Source organism: Otolemur garnettii, unplaced genomic scaffold (assembly GCF_000181295.1).
Source record: "Otolemur garnettii isolate 467f Iridium unplaced genomic scaffold, OtoGar3 scaffold00156, whole genome shotgun sequence".
Classification (NCBI taxonomy): domain Eukaryota; kingdom Metazoa; phylum Chordata; class Mammalia; order Primates; family Galagidae; genus Otolemur; species Otolemur garnettii.
In genome coordinates, this window is record NW_003852551.1 from 2428246 (window position 1) to 2451303 (window position 23058).

Here is a 23058-nt window from a genome sequence, read left to right on the forward strand (position 1 = left end):
CCATCATTGTTGTTTGGCTACCCGGGCTGGATTCGAACCCGCCAGCTCAGGTGTATGTGGCTGGCGCCTTAGCCACTTGAGCCACAGGCGCCAAGCCTTTTTTGTTGTTTTCAAGAGTCTCACTTCGTCGCCCTCGGTAGAGTTCTGTGTCATCACAGCTCACAGCAACCTCCAGCTCTTGGGCCTAGGTGATTCTCTTGCCTCAGCCTCCTGAGTAGCTGGGCTACAGGCGCCTGCCACAATGCCCAGCTATTTTTTTTGTTGTTGCAGTTTGGCTGGGGCTGGGTTTGAACCCACAACCCTCGGTATATGGGGCTGGTGCCCTACCCACTGAGCCATAGGCACCACCCCACTTTGGGTATTTCATGATCAAGTGGCTATGACACCAGCCACATATACCATGATTGTGAGGTATTCTTAGAAGTTACACATTTTTTATTAATACAAAATGGGAAAATTCAAAAAAATGTTTTTAGACTTAGGTCTTCAAGTCAATTTCCATATTGGGAGAAGATAGTAATGAATAGAATGAGAGAAACAGAAGCTAAAAAACATAAATACTTCCCTCCAGCTGATCTTGACCATCCCCCCCACCACACACCCCCCCCCAATACACGTGACTCACTCCAGATTAGGTACCCTGCCCCTTTCCACATCTGTCAAAAGCAGTTAACACACAGTGTTGTCAAGGGCACTTGAGCGTTAACTCCTCGAAGACAGGGACTGTTTGGTGTTCTATTCAGTGTCCTCAGTGTCTGTCATAGTTAATGGTCATTGAACTCATCTAAATGGCACTGCCTGCCCCCAAGAAAGTTACATTTTAGTGGACAGAGGAATATTGACACAGTCAGCTAGAATATTATGGAGATGTCTTCATGAGCTATAAAGGGAGATTTGAGTAGCGGGGTAAGATTAGGATGAATTGGATCTGATACACAGATTGAAGAAGGCTTACATGGGTCTTAGGGATTTCCTGGAGTGACTGACACAGCCGGAGAACAGTTTTTTTTTTTTTTTTTTTTTTGAGACAGAGCCTCAAGCTGTCCCCCTGGGTAGAGTGCCGTGGCATTACAGCTCACAGCAACCTCCAACTCCTGGGCTCAAGCGAGTCTCCTGCCTCCGCCTCCCAAGCAGCTGGGACCACAGGCGCCCGCCACAACGCCCGGCCATTTTTTGGTTGCAGCCATCATTGTTGTTTGGCGGGTCCGGGCTGGGGATTCGAACCCGCCACCTTAGGTGTACGTGGCTGGCGCCCTAGCCGGTTGAGCTATAGGCGCCGAGCCCGGAGAACAGTTTAAACAAAAGAGAAGAGGAGGGTGGCACCTGTGGCTCAGTGACTAGGGTGCTGGCCCCATATACCAAGGGTAGCGGGTTCAAACCCGGCCCCGGCCAAACTGCAACAAAAAATAGCCAGGCGTTGTGGTGGGCACCTGTAGTTCCAGCTACTCGGGAGGCTGAGGCAAGAGAATCGCCTAGGCCTAAGCTGGAGGTTGCTGTGAGCTGTGACATCACGGCACTCTACCAAGGGTGACAAAGTGAGACTCTGTCTCTAAAAAAAAGAGAGAAAGAGAAGAGGAGCAAGCAAAGGCATTGAAGCTGGAGCCTTTGGAGATGAAGGCCATTCAGCATGGCTGCAGTGGATACTGGGCTACAGCTGTACTGGAAGAGATACAGCTAGAAAAGTAGGTAGGAGCCAAAGTGGCCTAGAAGGCTCTGCTGAGAAGCTGGCCTCTTTTTGTACTTGGTCAGGGGCTATAGGAGTATTTAAGTGGGAAGTTACAGATCAGGGCTATTCTAAAATAATCTTTTAGCAGCAATATGTGGGTAGGGTGAGACTCTATGTAGTTCATAGTGAATTCACTGTGAGACCAGCATGATATGGTCTCAGCCATACTTGTTACCCCTGGTGTGTTCTCCCTCAATGCCTTACTGTGGGATTCAGAACCTAGAGCAAGAAGTGGCTCAAGAAGAAGGAACAAGCCAGGCCCTAAGAGAGGAGGCCCAGCGGAGGGATGCAGCCCTCCAGCAACTACGCACAGCCGTGAAGGAGGTGAGCAGCCTCAGCGAGGCCTCTCGATACTGCCTCTAGGAACTTGGTTTCTTTGTATGCCTTCTCCATCCCTAACCCCATAAGAGCCCCAGTATTGAGAGGTCCCTCCTGAGTTGTTCAGACTGAAGAATGGGAATGTGTGTTATATTAAAGACCCCAAGCCTGTCTTAGAGGGTCCAAATTAACCAGTATTGTTTCTTGGATGTAGAAAATCATTCTCTTTCCTTTAGTCTGTCTGCCTGCAGCCACAGGTTTGAGGGGTTGGGGAGGGAGGGTTTAGGGAGACTGAGGTTTGATGGTTCTCATGCAGTAAACAGAGCTATCAGCAGGGGGCAACCAAGTTCACTGGCCAAGTGCCTGGAAAGGAGTCTCCTAGAGCTAGGATAGTCACATGGCCCAGTGTGGGTGGAGGGCTGGGACTGAAGGAGGAACTCTATTCAGAGTTCTTTAATAAAAGTAGAGGAGGAAGAAGAGTGAACTAAGCTATCAGGGTGAGAGAGGGAAAAAGATCCAGACACACATGAATAGCTGGTCTTTGTAACGAAGCCTGACTCTACTGAGGTGGTTTGAAAATGCAGGACACTCCTGCACTAGATCTTTCAGGTACCCAGCTTTTTCAGCCCCACAGCCAGTGGCCACTAGCTGTCACATTGTATTTCTTGCCCCCTTTATTCCTCTGATGCACTGTGATCAGGCTGGCTGGTGGCCACTTTTGTCAGGGTGGCAGGGAGAGATTGAAACCAGTGTCTCCTCAGATTTCACAGTTCACGTTAAGTCTTCTCTGATAGCCTGGCTAACAGAGTTGGCTGAGGGACTGGCTTCAGATAGAGTTCCTAGGAGAGGGAACCTCTTCTCTGGTTCCTAAACAGAAACCTAGAGGCTGATGACTCAGAACCTGCTGGGGAGTGGCTTTCTCTCCAATACTGGGACCCTGTGGGCCCAGCCAACCCTCAAGAGGAACCAGGCCTGATAACTGGTGGTAGGGAGAGCACTAAGCTTATTGGCAGGGATTGAGTGGGAAGAGGGAAACCACCTGTGACTCATCCCCTCTCCTCCACACACATATATCCATACCACACACACTCAATACTATTCCTCTCCCTGGGCCTGAGTTAACATACTTGCCCATCTTACCTGCTCAGCTTTCAGTACAAAACCAGGACCTGCTTGAGAAGAATTTGATGCTCCAGGAACACTTACGCCAGACCCAACCAGGGTCTCCATCTTCACCAGACATGGCCCAGTTGGCATTTGAGCTGCATCAAGAATTAGCGAGTTGCCTTCAAGATCTACAGGCTGTTTGCAGCATTGTGACCCAGAGAGCTCAGGGCCATGACCCCAATCTCTCCCTGCTACTGGGCATTCACTGTGAGTCCTCAGGCCAGAATGGGACCCAGGAAGGAGGAGCAAGCCTTTGCTTTCTTCTCACCCCCATTCAACTTTCCCATTCTTACTGTAGCATGGACTGGTTATATAGGCCTGGTCACTGTCCTCTGGAAGTTTTGTGTTTTGCAAAGTAGGTGTTCAGTAAGCCTGTTATGGAAACAGACATCTTTATGGGGTACCTTCATAGAGGACAAACTAAATGTAGGCCTTCAGTAGCAATTAAAGCCCACTATCCCCAGCTGCTTTTTGTAAAGTACCTTGTCCAAAGACCATGAACTTTTGGGTACTGCCTGTCTGCATCAAAGTATTTCCCAGCTGACTGACATTTTCTTTAAATGCTCTTCTCCTCAGCAACACAGCATCCTGGGACTCAGTTAGATTTACAGAAGCCAGATGTGATCAAGAGGAAACTAGAAGAGGTTCAACAGCTGCGTCGTGACATTGAGGACTTAAGGACCACCATGTCAGACAGATACGCCCAGGATATGGGAGAAAACTGTGTCACACAGTGAGGAATGCTGGGGGTGAGACCCCAGGCTGTATTCCCCCATGGAGAATCTGGGTTGCTGAGAGCCTAGTCCAATAGGTTTCTGCCCTGACAATCTCTTATCTCCTGTTTGCTGCTATTCCCAAGAGAGGAGTTGGAGGGGAGGGAAGAGCCTGCATCTGGGGTCCGGGGGCTGATTAGGGAACTATGCCTGCCCTACACAACACTGGCTTTGCCTTGTTGGATTATGTTTATCCTGTTATCTTAATTCACTCTTGAGGGTGAGTTACTAATTAACTTTTACAGGTACAACTGATAAGTCCTCACAAATGGTTCCCAGCCCTAGGCTGACATCAGAGACAAATAGGCTGCTCAGCTTTCTGTTCCATCTTCTCAGATGGATCTATGTTCATTCCCACTCCATTCCTTGGTCCTGCTGATTAGAGAGCTCATTAGAGGGGCCTGGAAAAGCCAAGTAGCAGTGACAATAGCCATTGGAGAATTCTCAGGTCCCTTGTACAAGCCTTCTTGGGAACTGAGCTGGCTTTCTGGGTTTTGTCAGCCTGGTCCCACTGCTTCTTCCTCAGGGATCTTGTTTTTCCAGAAGCTTCAGGATAATCTGCTCATTAGCAACATACCCACTAGATTGGGGGTCTAGGTTTACAGCCAGGGCTCCTTACTCTGCTGTTCCATTTGTAGGAGACCCCACTGTTCAGCTGCCATAGGGAGGGCCATGGTCATATGGTTAGCACAGCCTTATTCTTCATTGTTCTCAGACCTTCCAGGTAGCCCCCTTCTTGGTCTTTGAATGCAAACTACTCTCTGTATTTCTGGGCTTGTGCAGAATTTTACCCCAGAAGGCCACAGGGTATCTAGCTGTAAAGCTGCTTACTCCCATACCCAGGGCTAGAGCCTATGCCTGGTCCTCTGATTTGTGCCTCTTATGCTGGGGCAGTGGGAGAGGGGAGTGTCCTTTCCCTTTCCAGCTCTGGCCTCCTTGAAAGTTCAGTGTACCCAATCCAAGTCAGGTTTAAGGTGTACAGCTTTCAGTGTTCTCTGGGTTTGTTTTTTATTTGTTTATTTCTCCAGAGCCTTTGCACCTTCTGCTTTCTGATTTTTCTTGCCTCCTGGTTTTGGAAGCATCTCACAATTGTTTGTATCTGGTTGTTGGGCCAGCCTGAAGCCTCCTCTAGATCTGGAGCCAGGCCAAGCAGGGGCCATGTATATGGGAGGGCACTCAGCAGTTCAGGAGCCCAGAGTCAGCCACTACAAGATTCTTGCTGAGCTTTGGGCTGTTGGCAGCATCCTGGACCTCATGCTTGGGCCTGAATGAGGCTCCTTCTTCTTAAGTGTTTTTACAAGTTAGTGTTTTATTTATGGAGTGACTTATCCCTTCCATTCAGAGCTGCCCCACCCGGCCATGTCCTCAGCCTCTGGGCTTCTGCCTCCTAAAAGCAGAGCCGCCTGGCTGTTCCCCACCCCTGTGTTGGGAGCCCAGCCACCATGCTCACGGGTATTTTTTCTCATAATGTTTGTAAGCAGTTATTTTTATGAATCTTTGTTATGTCAACTTGTTTGTATTGACTATTTTCATTATAAAATAAAATATCTTAAACGCCTTAGTTTTCCATGGCCTTCCATCACCACCACCACCCTTCCTCATTCCTCACTTCGGCTTATTGGAGCCCAAAGCTGAGTATTTAGCAAGATCCTCTGGCATCAGCAAGGAGGGACCTTTGGTTGATCCAACCTCATGTCGGTATCTCTACCATTTCTGTTCCTCTGTTCTACGTAAGTGCAAGTAAGATCTCCTCCCACACCACTTTCTGTTGGGCAAAGCTGCCCTGAGTCATAGAGCAAATTTGTCACTGGAGTTTCAGCAATCCCCTCAGGAAGTCAGCTGCTTCTGGGTTGCTGTTTGCAACTCAGACAGCAAGTGGTCTCCTTCTGGGCCATTTACCTATCTGAGCCCTAGACCTGGGGGGACTTCTTTTTTTTTTTTTTTGAGACAGAGCCTCAAGCTGTCCCCCTGGGTAGAGTGCTGTGGCGTCACAGCTCACAACAACCTCCAGCTATTGGGCTTAAGCAATTCTCTTGCCTCAGTCTCCCGAGTACCTGGGACCACAGGCGCCTGCCACAACACCCAGCGGCTATTTTGTTGTTGGAGTTTGGCTGAAGCTGGGGCCAGGTTCCAACCCACCACCCTCGGTATATGGGGCCGGCGCCCTACTCACTGAACCACAGGTGCCACCCAGGGGACTTTTTTTTTTTTTTTTTTTTGAGCTATAATCCCCTCTGTTACCCTGGCTGGAGCCCAATCATAGTTCATTGTAACCTCGAATTCCTGGGTTTAAGGGGTCTTGCCCCTGTCAGCCTCCCAAGTAGCTGGGGCTATAGGAACATACCACCACACCTGGCTTTTTTTTTTTTTTTTTAATTTTTGTAGAAAGGTCTCACTTTGTTGCCTAGGCTGGTCTCAAGGGATCTCTCCCCTTAAGTGCTGGGATTACTGGTTGGAGTCACTGGCCTGGCCCTGAGGGGACTTTTGAGAAGCATTGTATCTAACACCAGACAGATAGCTGTCTTCAAAGTTGCCAGCATCTGCACCCTCTGAAGCCCTGAATTCTTGCTGGCAACTAGTGGCACTTTTTTTTTTTTTTCCTTTTTGAGACAGAGCCTCAAGCTGTCCCCCTGGGTAAAGTGCCGTGGCATTACAGCTCACAGCAACCTCCAACTCCTGGGCTCAAGCGAGTCTCCTGCCTCCGCCTCCCAAGTAGCTGGGACCACAGGCGCCCGCCACAACGCCCGGCTATTTTTTGGTTGCAGCCGTCATTGTTGTTTGGCGGGTCCGGGCTGGGGATTCGAACCCGCCACCTTAGGTGTACGTGGCTGGCGCCTTAGCCGGTTGAGCTATAGGTGCCGAGCCACTAGTGGCACTTTTGAAATGCCATTTGCAGCATCAAATTGGGGTTGAGCTGGGGTTACTCCCAAAACAGTAGTGGGTCTTTAACAAGGGCCAGCGTAAACCCAGGCTCTCAGTCCTGACACCAACCTCTCCAAGTTTTTCAGAGCTATCAGCCTCTCACTTTGGTCTCCATCTGGCTCCTTGAGGGTGTGGCCTCTGACTCCTGCCATCACTCTTCCTTATCTAAACCTGCCTGAGTGGAGAGGAACTTTAGGGAAAATCCCTAAGCATGGGCTGCTTCTGCTTTGGTATGCTTCCCATTCACCAGGATCAATGGTGTGTCTGTTGTGTGTGTGTGTAGGGGTCTCCCTGGGAGCAAGGTTTCCTACTTTGACACCTTTGAGTTTGAAAACAGCCCAAGCCTTCCAAAACCCCGAGTTTTTATGGCACCTCCTTCCGGGAGACTAAGGGTGGGGAGCTGGATGCACCAAACCTGGGTGAGGCTGGGTAGGAGGTCTTTGCCAGACCCTCGCCCCTCCCGCCCGACCTTTCTTGCCGGTTAGTCCCTCCCCAGCCATCACGTTATGAGCCCTAGACAAGAAGGGCTGAAGGGGGGACTGTGCAGCTGCAGAAAGGGCGGTTCTGCGTGGGACGGGTCCTCTGCCTGCCTGGCCACAGAAGAGGAAGGGAGGGGGCCACTGGCGTGAGGGGCGGTGTCGCGCAGGCCCCGCCCTGCCTGTCCGTACCGCCCATTGGTCCCGACTGCTGTGACTCGCGGGCGGAGCAGGAAGGAAACCGCTCCCGAGCGCGGCGGCGGCGTCGTCGTCTCCCGGCACTGCAGCTACCGCTCCCACTTCCCCTCCTCACGTCCGTCTGCCCGCAGCATGAGCGGCCTGCGCGTCTACAGCACGTCGGTCACCGGCTCCCGTGAAGTAAGTGCGCGCCCAGGCTGGCGCTGGGGGAGAGCACAGGGCTGTGTTCCGGAGCTCGGGACCCGCCCCCAGGACAGGGGCGGGGCGGGGGGCCGTGAAGTGCTGGGTTCGGCCTCTCCACTCGGGGCTCGGCGGCCACATCCCCAGCGTCTTCATTGGGCGTCCTGGGTCCTCAGCAGCCGCAGCTTGAACTGCCTGCGCCCATCCCCCATCCATCGGGCACCCATTCTCTGCACCCCACTACCAGGCTGACCCTGACTATGACCTCATCCTGCTGTTTCGTTTCTCCCTCGTGGATCTGGGGGTGGGGGGCGCTTACCAGCCCCCACTCAGGCCTGTCCTTCCTTGTCCTCGCTGAGTTTTATTCCACTTCCCTTCGTTCTGAAGGCTGATGGTCCCTCTCTTCATCCTGCACTACCTCAAGCCTGACTCACTTTCCCACCTTCTAGTGGCCAGAACCCTCTTCTAGAGTGTATGTGGGAGAGGAGGGGAGGGGAACAAAAAGTTGCTGGTCACAGCCTCTTTCACATTGCCCAGGGTTCCCCCATAAATCCTGCAACCCATCCACTAACCCTGGCCCACCCTCTGCCCCCAGATCAAGTCCCAGCAGAGCGAGGTGACCCGCATCCTGGATGGGAAGCGCATTCAATACCAACTAGTGGACATCTCCCAGGACAACGCCCTGCGGGAAGAGATGCGAGCCTTGGCAGGCAACCCTAAGGCCACCCCGCCCCAGATTGTCAATGGGGACCAGTACTGTGGGGTATGAGCTGGGGGACTGGGGGTGGGTAGAGTGTTGTAGGAGGACTCCAGCCAGGGTCAGACCTGTGACAAAGCACTTGGGCCACCTGCACCTGCAGTCAGGTGGCTGACTGCCCCTTCCTTCCCCTCCCACAGGACTATGAGCTCTTCGTGGAGGCTGTGGAACAAAACACGCTGCAGGAGTTCCTGAAGCTGGCCTGAATCAGGCCAGCCTGCAGATTCCCCACTGGACTCCCATGTCACCATGTTCTCCCCACGGCCTTCACTTGGCCATGAATGACCTAGTGACCAACTCCCTGCCATTCCTAACCTTCTGACCTCAGTCCCTCCCTTGCAACCCAGGCCCCTTCTCCACTCTCTAACTGTAGCCCCCTCTTCTCCATTCAAAGGCAACATTCCTTACCCACGTAGTCTCAGAAATTGTCTTAAATAGCAGCCCCAAATGCTGGCTGTTCCCAGCCAGGCTTTGGGACTGCTACCCTGCCTGGCACTAGCTGATGGGCACCACTGTTGGTTCCATTAGCCAGAGCTCTGCCAAAGGCCCCGCAACACCCCCCCAACAGGAGCACCCTAGAGACAATTAAATGCCCATTCCACTGGCACTGTGTCTGTCTGGTTGTGGCCTGGGCTTCCTGGGTCCCTGCTCTGGTAGTTGCTAGTTGTGATTGTGCTTAGGCTGTGCTGAGCTATCCTCATGGGAGTCACCTCTGTGTGTTACTGCACATTTGGATATGTCTGGCACACACATCCCTGTGTGGACCAGTGGTTTCTGGAGACAGCCTGAGTGGGCTAGCCTGCAGTTCACATGCGTGTGACGGTGTCCCTGTCACTCTTGTACCTTGGTATGTACTGCACATTTGTGTGAGTGTGGCCATCCTTGTGCCTGCCTACCTGTGTTGGAGCATATTGGCTCAGTGTGGATATGTCCTGGGAACAACTGGGTGCACAGATGCAGTCCTGCCAATTTGGGGGCATGGATGTTATCTGTGGCAATGGCTTTCTGCACAGCAATGGTGTCCCCATGAGCTGTGGGTCTGTGCATAACTATGCACAGGTATCTGCTGGCTCCATGTTTGCACAGTAAGGCTTTGCTGTAGCCCGCTCTTTCCCGCCACTGGATTCCTATCCCCCATAGCAGGATCCTCTTAGCCCTTCTTGGAAGAAAGAGGAACCTAGAGGACAAAGAACCTGAGGCCAGGCCCGCCAGCTGGGGCTCAAGTTACTGAGGGGCGGGTTGGCACCGCCCCCTCCCTGGCCCAGCTGGTCCTTCCTCCGGCCCTCCAGCGCCCAGAGAGAAGGCCCCACCAAGAGAGCCTTCCACCAGAGCACAGGGGGTGGGCTCTTTATTCCGAGCTGGAGCCGGAACCAGGACCAAAGCTGGGGTCAGACTGTGAGGCTGGGAACGCCCGCAGGAGCAGTGCCGCATTGGGCACAAGGCCTGCAGCTTGCAACGTGAGCCTGTCATCACGGTAGACCCTCGGTGGGAATGTGCTGAAGATCTCAAAGGCGGTGGCATCCATGGCCCTAGGAACCAGGCAGAGCAGATCAGGCCCAGCTGTGGGACCAGAGCACCCCACTGCAGCCCTTGGCCTGCCCCACCCTGCACCCACCTGGCCTGTGCTAGCAGGGCACGCACATCCCCGATGGTGTCCTCAGGCCGCATCATCAGGAGAAAGGCCTGCTCCCCGTTCTCAGACTTGATGCGCAGCATGGAGAGTGGGGGCGCTGGTGTATCAGGCGAATCCTGGCTCCTGCACAGCCCAGAGGCCATCAGTGCTCCCGTGGCCCAACCCCCCAGGCCCTCACCTCTCTGCCCTGCCCTCACCTCTCCCGCTCAGCCACCAGGGTAGGTGTCTCCACCACGATCTCCTGGACTGGGACAGGCAATGGGCAGCAGTTCTGGAAGGCATCAATAGAATGGACAGGACCCTGGACCCTGCCTGATCATCCCCCACAACCCTTAGAAGGGGCTCATACTTGACCAGGGGTAAATGAGACCAATGAGGCAAGTGTATAGGGAGGGTTTCTGTGTAAACTGAGGCCCAAAAAGAGGTAATGGAAGGGGAAGGAGTCTGGGGGAGGTAGCTGCAGCATTCTCCCCAAGCTGCCTCCTTCCTCTCAGTCTAATGGGGGAGATGGAACCACACACACACACAGACTGTGACTAGGGTCTGTTAAGGCTTAGCCTAGGGTCAGTTAAGGCTTCTCTAGGAAAATGGCAATGGAGCTGTGACTGAAGGATGAACAGGAAGGGACCTTGGAATGGGTGCAGGGATGTTCCAGAGAGCATAGACAAATCCTGGGGTCAGGAGAAGCTTCCTAGAGGAAACTGCCAGCAAATATATGGCTGAAGCTGGGGATTGGGCTGGACTGAAAGAAAGAAAAGGTTAAGGAGCAACCCTGCAATATAGGCCAGGCCTTGAGTGCCAGGATGAGGAACTTGGCTTTATCCCAAAGAACTGCTGGGGGATTTCAATGGGGGAGGCAACTGGGGAGGATGACTGGCAGGGGCATGAGTGGAACTGGGAAGCATCTCTGGAAAAAGATACTCTGGAGCCTAGGCTAGAGGGGTGGGCCATGGGAAGGGGAGAAGTTCTGAGGGTGGACAGAACAGATAGGACTTAGCAATGTGGGGTGAGGGAATCAGAGGAGGTCTAAGAAATAAAGGTTTGGTACCTTTCACAGGCAGAGGCATAGGTGGAGGGCAGAATGGGGAATAAGGAGAGATGATGAGTCGTGAGGGCCAGCAGGATAAGTAGAAAGGGGCACCTGGGACTGAACAAAGATTCTGGCCTGGACCTGAGGGGGTGACCTGGACTCTGACTTTACACTTCTTATAGCCAACTCAGCTACTCTCTGGGGCCCAGCCCAGAGCCCTCACCAACTCCTCAGTTTCCAGAGACAGTGGAACAACTCTGAGGGACTCCTCTCTCCATCCGAGCCCTCATCAGAGGCCCCAAGGCTGAGGCTCTAGACAAGAGGCTACTCTGACAACCTGGGCCAGGATTGGTGGTAAAGTACCGTCGAGAAGGCTAGTAGAGTTAGGCTAGGGCTGGCCTTACCTGCAAGGTGTCCCGGATGGGGCCCCGGATGTCAATCACCTCACCTTGCCTGATCACACACTTGGGAAGACTGTTCAGAAATTTCTCGATGGTCAGCTTGGAACCTACAGGAAGAGCATTGGGAATCTTGGCCTGGGAAAGACTGAATGGTAGTGGAGGCCACCTTGTGTCTGTTCTGCATAGCACCCCTGCCACCAGCCTCGGCCTTGAGCCAAGCTCACCTGGGTGCTCCACCACGCTGTCCAAGGACTTGTGCATCCTTTGCTGGCCTACCACACGGCCTTCGCCTGGGAATGGGTCCAGCCCATCCTCCAGGTAAACCTGATTACGCAGGTCACTCACCTGCCAAGAAGGGAGAGAGTGGCGGGCCCAACTCTTCAGCCATTTGCTACACCCCCACCCCTGCTTGCCTAGAGGACCCAAGAACAGGCCCAAGTGGTGGTCTGATATGATCTCCATTTACAAATGAGGGAACTGAGGCCTCAGGAGAGCCACAGTTCATGTTGCTATCTCCTCTCTGAGCCTTACTCCTTCTGTAAACACTCTTGATCCATTTCAGCTGAACCCTCCTACTGACACCCTGCTCAGAGTCCCTATCTCAGGAGCCAACCATGAAGGGGGAACATGAAGGTGTCGGGAAAAGGCAAAGCTGCTGTCTAGTCTGCGGCTCAGACCCCATCACTGCAAGTCCCCTCACTTGCTCCCTCTAGGCACAGCTCTGAGGCCCCCATCTTGGCCTCAAACAGCCCCTCATGACCCATGCTATTTCCTAAGCCCTGGTGGCACAGACTCCCTCCTTGACCCAGCCTTGCCCACCTTCTGGTACATGCTGCCTCATGTGCTCCTATGGCAGTACTTACAGACTGGGTCCCTGATTCCCAACATTTGTCTCCTCTGTTCTACATTTGTGGCCCACAGTGCTGCCTTCTACCCCAACCAGATAGCTTCAGGAGCCCCTGGGGGACTCCATGCTGTCAAGGGGTCTTGAATGTGGGCAAAGGAAGAGCAGGGGCTGACGCTATGCCTTCAGGGCGCCAGCAGAGGGCACTGCCTATTGCTCAGCCTCAGCCCCTTGCCACAGCACCAAGACAGCTGTGACCATGGCAGCTCCCCCTCCCACACTGGCTTCAGGCTTACCCTCCTAGAGGGCATCAGACTCGAATCCCCTGAGGTGGAGCAGTGGCTCTCCCCTCGGGCCCTCAGGATTGGCAATGCCTGAGGAGATTGCTTATCCCCACATTCTCCCAAAATCCTCACACAGGGAAGGGGTGGTTTGAGAAGCAGCTCTTCACCTTAAAGGGGACCCCGTCGGGGTATAGCCGCTGGAGCTCTGAGGGAAAGAAGCCATCCAATATGTCTCGGAGGCAGCGCTGTGGAGAGGAGAGGAAGGGTGAAGCCCAGCTGGGACCCGGGGTGTGCTCCCCACTGCTGCCTGTCTGGATGGCAGATGCCCTGGGCCCACCCAGTGCCTCACACACTGGAAACATACACAAGTCCAGGACTGGGTGGGAGGAGGGTGCTCTGCAAGTCCTGAGTGCCCTGTGGAGGGCAGGCTGGGCCTGGGGCGAGCTGGCGGGCAGACAGGGGCATAAGAGCACCTCCACCACTGCTCCTACCTGAGTGGAGGGATCATGGAAGGGCCGGAAGGGCCCGTCAAACATCATGATGCCATTCCGGTAGAGCTTCAGAGGAATGGGCTCAAGGATATGGAGCCGTGCCCCACCAGGCACTGGCATCACCTCGGTGTCACCCTCTGCCACCAGTTCACTGAGGTCCTTTAGGCTGGCCAGTAGCTTGTCAAAATCCACCTCAGGAGGTGCCAATGATTCCCCTGGCAAAGAGGACAGACATCCATGAGCCTCTCCATGGCTGCAGGGTTCCCTAGCAGTCCTGGCTCCTATGGCTGCCTCCCAAGCTAGGCAGTGGCCTTAGTGCCTCCTCAGGTGACCACCTCGACACTAAATAATAACAATAGCTATCTTTGTTTGTTTGTTTGTTTGTTTGTTTTTTGAGACAGAGCCTCAAGCTGTCCCCCTGGGTAGTGCCATGGCATTACAGCTCACAGCAACCTCCAACTCCTGGGCTCAAGCGAGTCTCCTGCCTCCGCCTCCCAAGTAGCTGGGACCACAGGCGCCCGCCACAACGCCCGGCTATTTCTTGGTTGCAGCCGTCATTGTTGGTTGGCGGTCCGGGCTGGGGATTCCAACCTGCCACCTTAGGTGTATGTGGCTGGCGCCTTAGCCGGTTGAGCTATAGGCGCCGAGCCACAATAGCTATCTTTGAGTGCTGACTTTGTACATAGTGCTAGGGGTTTAATAGTCAATATCACATTCCCTTCTCTCACCAACCCGATACTGTAGAGGCTACCATCATCTTTACTTTCCAGATGAGGAAACTGAGGGTTAGAGAAGGTTAAATGGCTTGTCTAGGGAGGCATAACAGTAAATAGCAGAAGCAGGATTTGATCCCACATCAGGAGCTTGACCTCAGCTGTTGGTCAGCCTGGCCAACACAGTGAGACCATGTTTCAAAAAAAGAGAGAAAAACAACTACCTAGGCACGATAGTACATGCCTATAGTCCCAGCTACTCCAGAGGCTGAGGCAGGAAGAACACTTGAGGCCACGAGCTTGAGGGTATAGTCAGCCATGATTGTGCCATTGCACTCCAGCCTAGGAGAGGGAGACTGTGTCTCGAAAAAATAAAAAGGCTGTCTGGGTTCAAATCCTAGCTCCTCCTCCTATCTGTATGACTTTGACGAGTCATTTAATGCTCTGCTGCAGCACTCTCTTCTAGAATGGGATGAGCATAGTATCTGGCTCCCAGGATGGCTGGAAGGCTCTAAGAAGGTGACCATTGGACCGTTCACAGGAGGGCCATTGGGAACAAGCACTCTGTCCATTTAGCTATTGTTACAACTCTGCCTTGCACATATGGTCCTTAGGCCAACCCTGAGGCTATGAGGCAGGGGTTATTTATCTCCATTTTACACATGAGGAAACAGGCCCACAGAGATGAAAAATGACTCGCCCCAAGGCACTTGGCAAGTTAGAGAGCCTGGGATTGGAACGGGGGCTGACGCTTGAGCCTGTTTTTCCCAGAGAGTGGGGGGTCAGGGATGGGGACAGATGGCTATTAGGAAGGATGTAGGGACAGCTGCTGGACAGAACAGATATGGGACAGACTTTAGGTTGTGTGACTATTTCTGGGTCACAGACCCCTTTGAGAAGCTGACAAAGCTTTGGCCTCCTCTTCTGAAAAATGTGTTGCACATACAGCTGTGCATAAGTTCTGAGGTGTGCCGATGGGGCAGTGGGGACAGCCATGACAGATACCAGAGTGGAAAGGGTGCAGAGCAGTGGGATACTGGCTGGGGACCTGGCCCCCAAGTGAGTCAACCACACACCAGTAACTTTTGAGGTCTCCCGAAGACAGTTTTTCACCAGGACAGCCAGGCTGTCGCAGGATGTGGGTTGGAGCTCCGGGGACCCAATTCCTTTCCCCACAGTGGTATAGTGGCTGTACCAGAAAGGTACAGATGTGGGTGGCCGTTTCCAACTGCCTTTGCAGCTGTTGAAACGGTAGGCCCCAGCTGGCCTTCCCCTCTCTCCTACATCGCCTATTGTTAAAGGGACCACCCTATTTCTTCCTAAAGTCCCCCAGAGTTCCCGAGATCCCCCAGGAAAAGCTCACAGAACTATATCAAGACATTATTTTCCTTTAACTACTCCTATAAAAATAAATTGGTAAACCTAAAACTAATAGCAGAAACAATCTCATGCAGCGCCTGCCCACCCTCTTCTTGCAGATGGGAAAGTAAGGTCTAGACCTTTCTAGAAAGATCAAATCCTAGCTCCTCCTCGGGTCAGGTAAGTGGCCCAATCAGACCCAGCAGAGCGCAGCCAGAAGCCCTCAGATGTGTCAATTCCGAACTCAGTGCTCCTGCCCTGCTCCAAGCTCCCTCTTGGAGCCAAGGCTTTTTAGGATGAGGGACATAGGATGGTCTACAAGGGATGGGGCCAGGCAAAAGCTGAGAAGCAATGAAGAGAGAAGCTTGCCAAGAAGGCCCACCTGGCAGCTCTCGGCCAGCTGGACTGGACTTGAAACAAAGCAGGGTGAGCTGGACAGGCCCTGGATACCATGGGGTGGAGGTAAGACCAGGGGTTCAGGCACAGGTGGGTATGACCATTCCCATTTGGGCCTTGTAACATGTCATACCACATGAGGGACCTGGGGACTCAGCCTCAGGCCACAGTGACCACCACATTGCCCCTCAGTGCAGATTCTGGGGCAACTGCTCCCTGGGCTCCCTTTCCAGAGAGCAGACAGTGCTGGGACATCATCTCGGAGGCCTCATCCAGTTTTCAAGCCCATAAGTGTATTAAAAAGAGAAGCAGGGAGGCATGAGGTTGAGGTCATTTCCAAGTTCCTTCACCTGACTCCCAAGACCCTCCACACGCCCCTGCCCTAATGCTCTCCAGTGTCACGTTGAAGGCATGTCTGAGCCTGCAACCCTGGGGGAGGAGGCCTCTCTGGGCTTCAGCTTCCTCTTCTGTAAGGAAAGGAAAATGGCTCCCTACTTCACAGGGCTGCTGTGAGGCTCAGAGGAAGTGCCTGGCAGATGGTGGCTGTCACTGACACCTCTTACTCATTACTGGGCTCAGGCTGCTCTCCTCACTCCCACCTCCTCTGAGAAGTCTTGCCAGGAGCCCTCTCCTGGAGGTGGGGTCCCTGGAGCCCTAGGTGCCCTGGAGCCCTAGGTGCTATTTCTACGTGCTTATTTGCCTTCATCCACACGGGGCACCCCTGGGACTCAGGGCTGGGGCGTTGAGCCCTGGGCCTGGCCCAGAGTGGGTATGCTAGAAGCCTGGCTGAATCTTTCCATCCAGCAATGTCTGAGCACCAAGAGTCCTGCCCTCTTCAAGCTCAGCTTTGAGGAGGGAGACAGGGCAGCACATGGTGACAATGGCATGTGGTAAGTGCCACTATGGGGGCTGTGGAGCCCAGAGGAGAGCCAGAGGATGACCACCTGCTGCTGAAGTGCCTGCAGGCCCAGCTTCTCGCTTCTCGCTGTCAGAGGGCCACCATGCTCTGCCCCTCCCCTGTGCAGAGACTATTGCAACAGGAAATGGTATTGCCATTACCACACACCTACCAGCCAAGCCCTGCTCCGGGGACTTTACGTACATTCACTCTGCTTCTCTGAGCCAATGCAGAGAAGCTCTGAGGCTCTGACTGCTGCCAGAATACTCCACCAATCTGTGGCCTGGCAGAACTGAACTCAGGAGCACTAGGTTCTACCTGCAGCTCTTGCTGGACCCTGCCATCAAGCATTGGACTCTAGGCCCCACCTTGTCCTAGGCATACGATTGTTCTGATGTGCCCTGATCATCCAGGCCTGGCACATACACGTGGGAAACACAGCCAGTCTCATGTAGGCACATACCAGGCCTATGTGCCAAGCACTGTGCTGGGCACTCCAGGGTGTGAAAACCGCTAAGTGACAATGGTTAACAGTCACTGTTCATTGGCATATGTCAGCCACTTGCTCTGTCCCATTCCAGCTATTCAGCAGCCTGGAGAGAGTCAGTACTATTCCCCTTATTTTGTAGAGGAGGAACCAGGCTCAGAGAAATTCAGCAATTTACCTACACAGGATCCACCTGCCTCTGCCCTGTCCTCAGCCTGAGCCTTTAGCCATTAACTCTAAAGCAGAGCCCCTTCCCACAAGGCCCTGCTCCGAGGGGGCACTCAGGGCGGAGGTTGGATTTGCACAGCACTTCGGAAAGAGGGGTGAGAAGGGGGCAAGGCACAGAGCACTGGCAAAGGTTTGAGGTGGAAGTGGGAGTGGGCAGGAACTCCAACCGGGTGCTGGAGCTGGAACCTAGGAGGAAGAATGGAGGGGTGGAGGCAGGGGTGGCAGGGAAGCATGGAGGGAGGGCAGGGAAGTGGGGAGTGATGAGCTCATGGGACCTCTGAGCCCTGAGGCTCAACACCTAGCTGGTGGTGGTGCCAGCAGAGCAAGACTGTCCTTTTCAAGTCTCCGCATACCCTGAAGCAGTACCCTGTGTGATGCTCCAGATACTGGCAGAGAGGGTAGGCAGGAAAACTGATCCAGCCTGAGAATAAGCCCTTGCAAGTCGTTCCCTCTGCTGGGCCCCCTTCATGAGTCCTCCCTAAGGAAGAGTCTCAGGCTCTAGAACATTTGAGTCATCTCCCATTTGGCTCAGTACAGATGCTCTGGCTCACTCATCTGACAGTCTCTGCCCAAGTCCATGGGGAGTGGTATCCAACAAAAGGAGAGCCAGAGAAATTAGCTGGAGCATCTGGACAGCAAGGGGCCAGGCTGTGACCCTCAGGGCCCCCAGGGCAGGAGCAGGCTGGTACCTGGGGAGGAGGAAGACTCAGGAGGAACAGCTGCTAGCATTGAAAAACATGTCAGTTCATCTGACAGGAACAGCCAAATCAAGGCCCCTCTGGAATGGTTTTCCCAGGTTGCTTTAGCTGTGAAGCGTACAGCCTCAGAGCCAGCTTACTTAGAGCACAAGCAAGAAAACAGGGCAGGGTGAAGGCTGCTGACTTTTTGAGGGGTGGGAAGAGTAGGAATCCACAGGGCCAGGGCCAGAAACCAGCCATCTGATCAGAACTCCTCCCCAGAGGAGCAGGAAGGTCCTCACTGGCCAGGAGGAAGCTGCCCTGCAGTAAGACAGCAGGCCCATGTGAAGCTTGAGCCTAGCCTGCCACAGCAGGGGCCCAGGGTGTGGCACTGGCAACCCTCTGACCTACACCCACAACAGACATTCTTACAGTGTCTATAGCCACCTGACAGGGCCCCACCTCTCAGCCTGGCCAAAGGGATTTCTGGTGAACTCTTCCACAATACCCTGCGCTGGTTTAGTCAGACCACACTTGGTTGGCCTGTAGTATTCTGAGCAGCAGGGCCACACCCTACCGTCATCACTGGCAGCCACACAGCTCCCCAGCTCTGCTGTGTTCCCCTGCCCAAACAAACATTAGCGTCCTTCCACAGCCCTGCTCCCTAGGCCAGCCCTGACTCCTCCCATCCTCTCCCTCACGTACAACCAAGGCCATGGATTGCACCTTCTCAATCTCTCTGCCTTGTCCCTTCCTGCCACTCTCACCAGCGTCACTGGCATGCTGAGCATCATCTCTTCTTTGGCCTGGATGACTGCAACCCCTCACAGATGGGCTCTCAGCCTTAAGTCTTACCTTCTCCACCCAACAGAGTCTCCAGACTCTGTAAGGGCTTCAGTTTGCCCATCTGTAAGGAATAACCCCTGGCCCGGGTCAGAGCTATTTATACAAATGCCTTGAAAGCTGCAAATGTTACAAAAATGGGAAGTGATGTTTTTCAAATAAGCAGTGAGTGGGGTGTACTCTGAGATTCAGAGACCAAGCCCAGGCCTAAATGGGAGGTAGGACTCTCACGTCCCGACTTTACCTAGCAGGAAATGTGAAATCAGCAGAGGCTTATTGTCTTCCAAATGGTCCCCTTGAGAGCCTTCAGACTCTGGAAACAATATGAGCTCCTGCTTGTTGAACCAATGGCACGCAAGGCCAATGCTACTCTGTGTTGAACTCATTTGGCACATTTAGTAATGATTGTGAGGGGAAGAGTATAACCCCCATTCTATAGAAAAACTTGAGGCTCAGAGAATGTTAGTTGCTTGCCTAAGTCACACCTAGAATAGGTAGTAGAGTCAAGATGAGAACTCAGGGCCAGCACAGTGGCTCATGCGTATAATCCTAGCCCTCTGGGAGGCCAAGGCAAGTGGATTGCTTGAACTCACGAGTTCGAGACCAGCCTGAGCAATAGTGAGACTCCATCTCTACTAAAAATAAAAAAAACTGTGGCAAGAGCATTGCTTGAGCCCAAGAGTTTGAGGTTGGCACTGTACCCAAAGGGAGACAGTTTGCAACTCTGTCTCAAAAAAAAAGAACTCAGGTTTAGCTGATTCCAGAGCCTGGAACATTATCTTCTAGTTAACAACCTCCATTCTTTGAAGAGAATGGATCCAGATCTCAGAAACGGCCAGTTTTATGGACTCAAATCCAAGAAAGAAAGGGGTTTGGGGGCATCCCTCTAGATATTAGCTATTGAATTAAAAATAAGAAATGGGGGCTGGCAGCGCCCATAGCTCAATGGGAGGGCACTGGCCACATACACCAAGGCTGGCGTGTTCAAACCCAGCCTGGGCTTGCTAAAACAACAATGACAACTGCAACCAAAAAATAGCCAGGCGTTGTGGCAGGCGCCTGTAGTCCCAGCTACTTGGGAGGCTGAGGCAGGAGAATCGCTGAAGCCCAGGAGTCTAAGGTTGCTGTGAGCTGTGAGGCCATAGCACTCTACGGGACGTGACATAGTGAGACTCTATCTCAAAAAAAAAATAAAAATAAAGATGTGGGGGGGCTTCTGTAGCTGAATGGTTGAGCGCCAGCCCTGTGCACCAGAGGTGGTGGGTTCAAACCTGGCCTGGGCCTGTTAAACAAACAAAAGAAAAGAAGTGGTGGCTTTCAGTGGTCATAAATGAATCTGGAAAGGGAGTCCAAGAAGGGGACCAAGCCTTGGGAATTAAGGAGTGGCTTCTAGAACAGAATGCTTCTTCAAGGCAACAGCTTCTAGATGGGTGACATTTTGTAGACTATGGAGTCTGAGGCAAATGAGGTCTTGCTGCATTTTATATCTCTGGGCCTTTTGGAGCCTTTCACAGATGAGCAAGATAGAGCAAGAGAGTCCCAGGGGAGACCAGGGAAGGAACTTGCCAGCAGGTGAAGGGGGTCAGTGATAAAGGCTGAGGCACCTCCTCCACTGGGTCAGAGGCAAGGCATGTGTGGTCTCAGGCACCTTTCACACTGGGAGGCTGGGGCATGAATGATAATGGGCCTCTGGAAGGCTACTGGCTAACAGGAAGCTTCTGGAGAATTCCCCCTGCCAAGGGGTCTGGGGTGGACTCTCTATTCTACCTGGCTTCCAGAACTTCTTGGCAGTCATCCAGTCCCTTTCACCATCTTCAGGGACTGCCTTGCCCTCTGAGTCCTCCTGGTCCATGGGCTCGCCCACCCACTGCAGGCCGTAGTCACTGAGGAACCGCTGTAGGGAAGAAGAGGGAGATCCAGGGGCAATGCCAGCTTATCCCCTTCCCAAGGTTAGGCCGTTGCAGCCCAATCCTCAGCCCTCAGGCACCTAGAGCCCCAGAGCCAACTGGACAAAGGAGATAGAGCATCCTGCCCACTTCCTGGGTGTGGCCTTGAAAGCCACTTCAACTCCTAGAGCCTCAGGCTCCTCTGTAAAAAGGAAATGGCAGCACCTGACCACTTAATCTTGTGAGGACTCAGTAAAATGATCTCTGTCAAGTACTTAGCACAGTGCCTGACACAAATAAGAACTCAATAAAGTTAGACACTCTGGGAGTCAGGTGCAACAGCTCAGGAGGCCAAGGAAGAAGGTTTGAGACCAGCCTGGGCAACATAGCAACCTCTTATCTCCAAATAAATAATTTTTTTTTTCTTTTTGAGACAGAATCTCAGTCTGTTGCCCAGGATAAAGAGTCATGGCATCAACCTAGCTCACAGCAACCTCAAATTTCTGGGTTTAAGTGACCCACCTGCCTCAGCTGCCCAAGTAGCTAGAACAACAGGCACCTGCCATGATGCCCAGATAATTTTTCTGTTTTATTTATTTATCTATTTATTTTATTTTAATTTAGACAGAGTCTCACTCTGTCACCCTGCGTAAACTGCTGTGGCATCATAGCTCAAACTCGTAGGCTCAAGCAATCCTCTTGCCTTAGCCTCAAAAGTAGCTGGGACTATAGACACCCACCACAAACCCTGGCTATTTTTTAGAGACAGGGTCTTACTCTTGCTAAGGCTGGAATTTTTCTATTTTTAGTAGAGACAGGGTCTCAACTCTTACTCAGGCTGGTCTAGAACTCCTGAGCTCAAGGGATCCTCCTGCCTCAGCATCCCAGAGTGCTAAGATTACAGGTGTGAGCCCCTGTGCCCAGGCTAAATAAATAAATTTTAAAAGTTAGCCAGGGCCTGGCATGGTGGCTCACATCTGTGACCTCAGCATTCTGGGAAGCTGAAGTAGGACAATTACTTGAGTTACAAGTCTAAGACAAGCCTAACAAGAGCCAGCCCCATCTCTACTAAAAACAGAAAAACTAGGCATTGTAGTGGGTACCTATAGTCCCAGCTACTCAGGAGGCTGAGGTAGGAGGATCACTGAACCCCAGGAGACTAAGGTTACTGTGAGCTAGGCTGATGCCAGGGCATTTTTTTTTTTTTTTGAGACAGTCTCACTCAGTGTCCCTGAGTAGAGTATTATGGTGTCATAGCTCATAGCAATCTCAAATTCTTGGACTCAAGCAATCCACTTGCCTCAGCCTCTAGAGTAGCTAGGACTACAGGCACCCACATAAACACCTGGCTAGACTGGGCACCTGTAGCTCAGTGGTTAGGGCGCCAGCCACATGCACGGGGGCTGGTGGGTTCGAACCTGGCCTTGGGGCTGCTAAAACAAAAAAAATAGCCAGGCATTGTGGCGGGCGCCTATAGTCCCAGCTACTAGGGAGGCTGAGGCAAGAGGATTGCTTGAGCCCAAGAGTTTGAGGTTGCTGTGAGCTATGATGCCACTGCACTCTACCAAGAGTAACAAAGTGAAACTCTGTTTCAATTTAAAAAAAGAAGAAGAAAAGAAAACACTTGGCTAATTTTTTCCATTTTTGGTAGAGACAGGATTTCACCCATGCTCAAGCTGATCTTGAATTTCTGAGCTCAAGCAATCTACCCACCTCGACCTCCCAGACTGCTAGGATTACAGGCATGAGCCACTTCCCCCAGCCACCATGGCACTGTTGCCTGGGCAAAAGGGTGAGACTCTGTTTCCAAAAAACAAAAGAAAAAATTAGCTGGGTGTGGTGGTGTGCCTGTAGTCTCAGATACTTTGGGAGCTGATGCAAGAGAGTCACTTGACCAACATGAGCTAAAGTGAGACCCTGTCTCTACTAACAGTAGAAGAACTAGCCGGGCATTGTGGCTAGTGCCTGTAGTTCTAGCTCCTCGGGAGGCTGAGACAAGAGGATTGCTTAAGCCCAAGACCTTGAGGTTGCTGTGAGCTATGATGCTATGGTGTTCAATCCCAGGGTGACTGAGTGAGATTCTGTCTCAAAAAAAAAAGGAGGGGGGGTTACTTGATACTAGGAGTTCAAGGTTGCAATGAGCTATAATCATCGCACTCCAGCCTGGGCAACAAAGAGACCCTCATCTCAAAAAAAAAAAAAAAAAATTGGCTGGGTGCAGTGGCTCACACCTGTAATCCTAACACTCTGGGAGGACAAAGTGGGAGGACTGATTGAGGCCAGGAATTTGAGAACAGCCTGAGCAAGAGCAAGACCACATCTTTTTTTTTTTTTGAGACAGAGCCTCAAGCTGTCCCCCTGGGTAGAGTGC

General features: G+C 52.6%; 3 protein-coding genes across 3 annotated transcripts in view; 2 read left to right on the top strand and 1 right to left on the bottom strand.

The window, feature by feature from the left end:
* Positions 1 to 5537, top strand: part of CEP85 (centrosomal protein 85) — a 46851-nt gene extending 41314 nt beyond the window's left edge. The window contains exons 13-15 of the mRNA XM_023519110.1: positions 1943 to 2050; positions 3193 to 3418; positions 3788 to 5537. Coding sequence (XP_023374878.1) covers positions 1943 to 2050; positions 3193 to 3418; positions 3788 to 3948 — 495 coding nt within the window. The 3' untranslated portion in view covers positions 3949 to 5537. The remainder of the gene's footprint in view (positions 1 to 1942; positions 2051 to 3192; positions 3419 to 3787) is intronic.
* A 1971-nt stretch (positions 5538 to 7508) lies between these two features.
* Positions 7509 to 9124, top strand: SH3BGRL3 (SH3 domain binding glutamate rich protein like 3). Its single transcript, XM_003799793.3, has 3 exons — positions 7509 to 7760; positions 8356 to 8523; positions 8658 to 9124. The coding sequence occupies exons 1-3, from the start codon at positions 7713 to 7715 to the stop codon at positions 8721 to 8723; spliced, it is 282 nt and encodes a 93-aa protein (XP_003799841.1). The 5' UTR covers positions 7509 to 7712; the 3' UTR covers positions 8724 to 9124.
* Positions 9125 to 9848: 724 nt separating this feature from the next.
* UBXN11 (UBX domain protein 11) overlaps positions 9849 to 23058 on the bottom strand; it is a 30467-nt gene continuing 17257 nt past the window's right edge. The window contains exons 8-15 of the mRNA XM_023519104.1: positions 20569 to 20695; positions 13201 to 13415; positions 12877 to 12954; positions 11806 to 11926; positions 11585 to 11688; positions 10348 to 10421; positions 10133 to 10273; positions 9849 to 10046 (exon numbers count right to left, since the gene is read on the bottom strand). Of these exons, the coding sequence (XP_023374872.1) occupies positions 9866 to 10046; positions 10133 to 10273; positions 10348 to 10421; positions 11585 to 11688; positions 11806 to 11926; positions 12877 to 12954; positions 13201 to 13415; positions 20569 to 20695 (1041 nt within the window). The 3' untranslated portion in view covers positions 9849 to 9865. The remainder of the gene's footprint in view (positions 10047 to 10132; positions 10274 to 10347; positions 10422 to 11584; positions 11689 to 11805; positions 11927 to 12876; positions 12955 to 13200; positions 13416 to 20568; positions 20696 to 23058) is intronic.

What these genes read in the sequence shown, in the direction of transcription:
- SH3BGRL3 (XM_003799793.3), top strand. Translation starts at nt 7,713, where the DNA reads ATGAGCGGCCTGCGCGTCTACAGCACGTCGGTCACCGGCTCCCGTGAA. An exon ending in CGGTCACCGGCTCCCGTGAA is followed by an intron (nt 7,761 to 8,355) that starts GTAAGTGCGCGC and finishes CTCTGCCCCCAG; the next exon opens with ATCAAGTCCCAGCAGAGCGA. An exon ending in ATGGGGACCAGTACTGTGGG is followed by an intron (nt 8,524 to 8,657) that starts GTATGAGCTGGG and finishes CCCCTCCCACAG; the next exon opens with GACTATGAGCTCTTCGTGGA.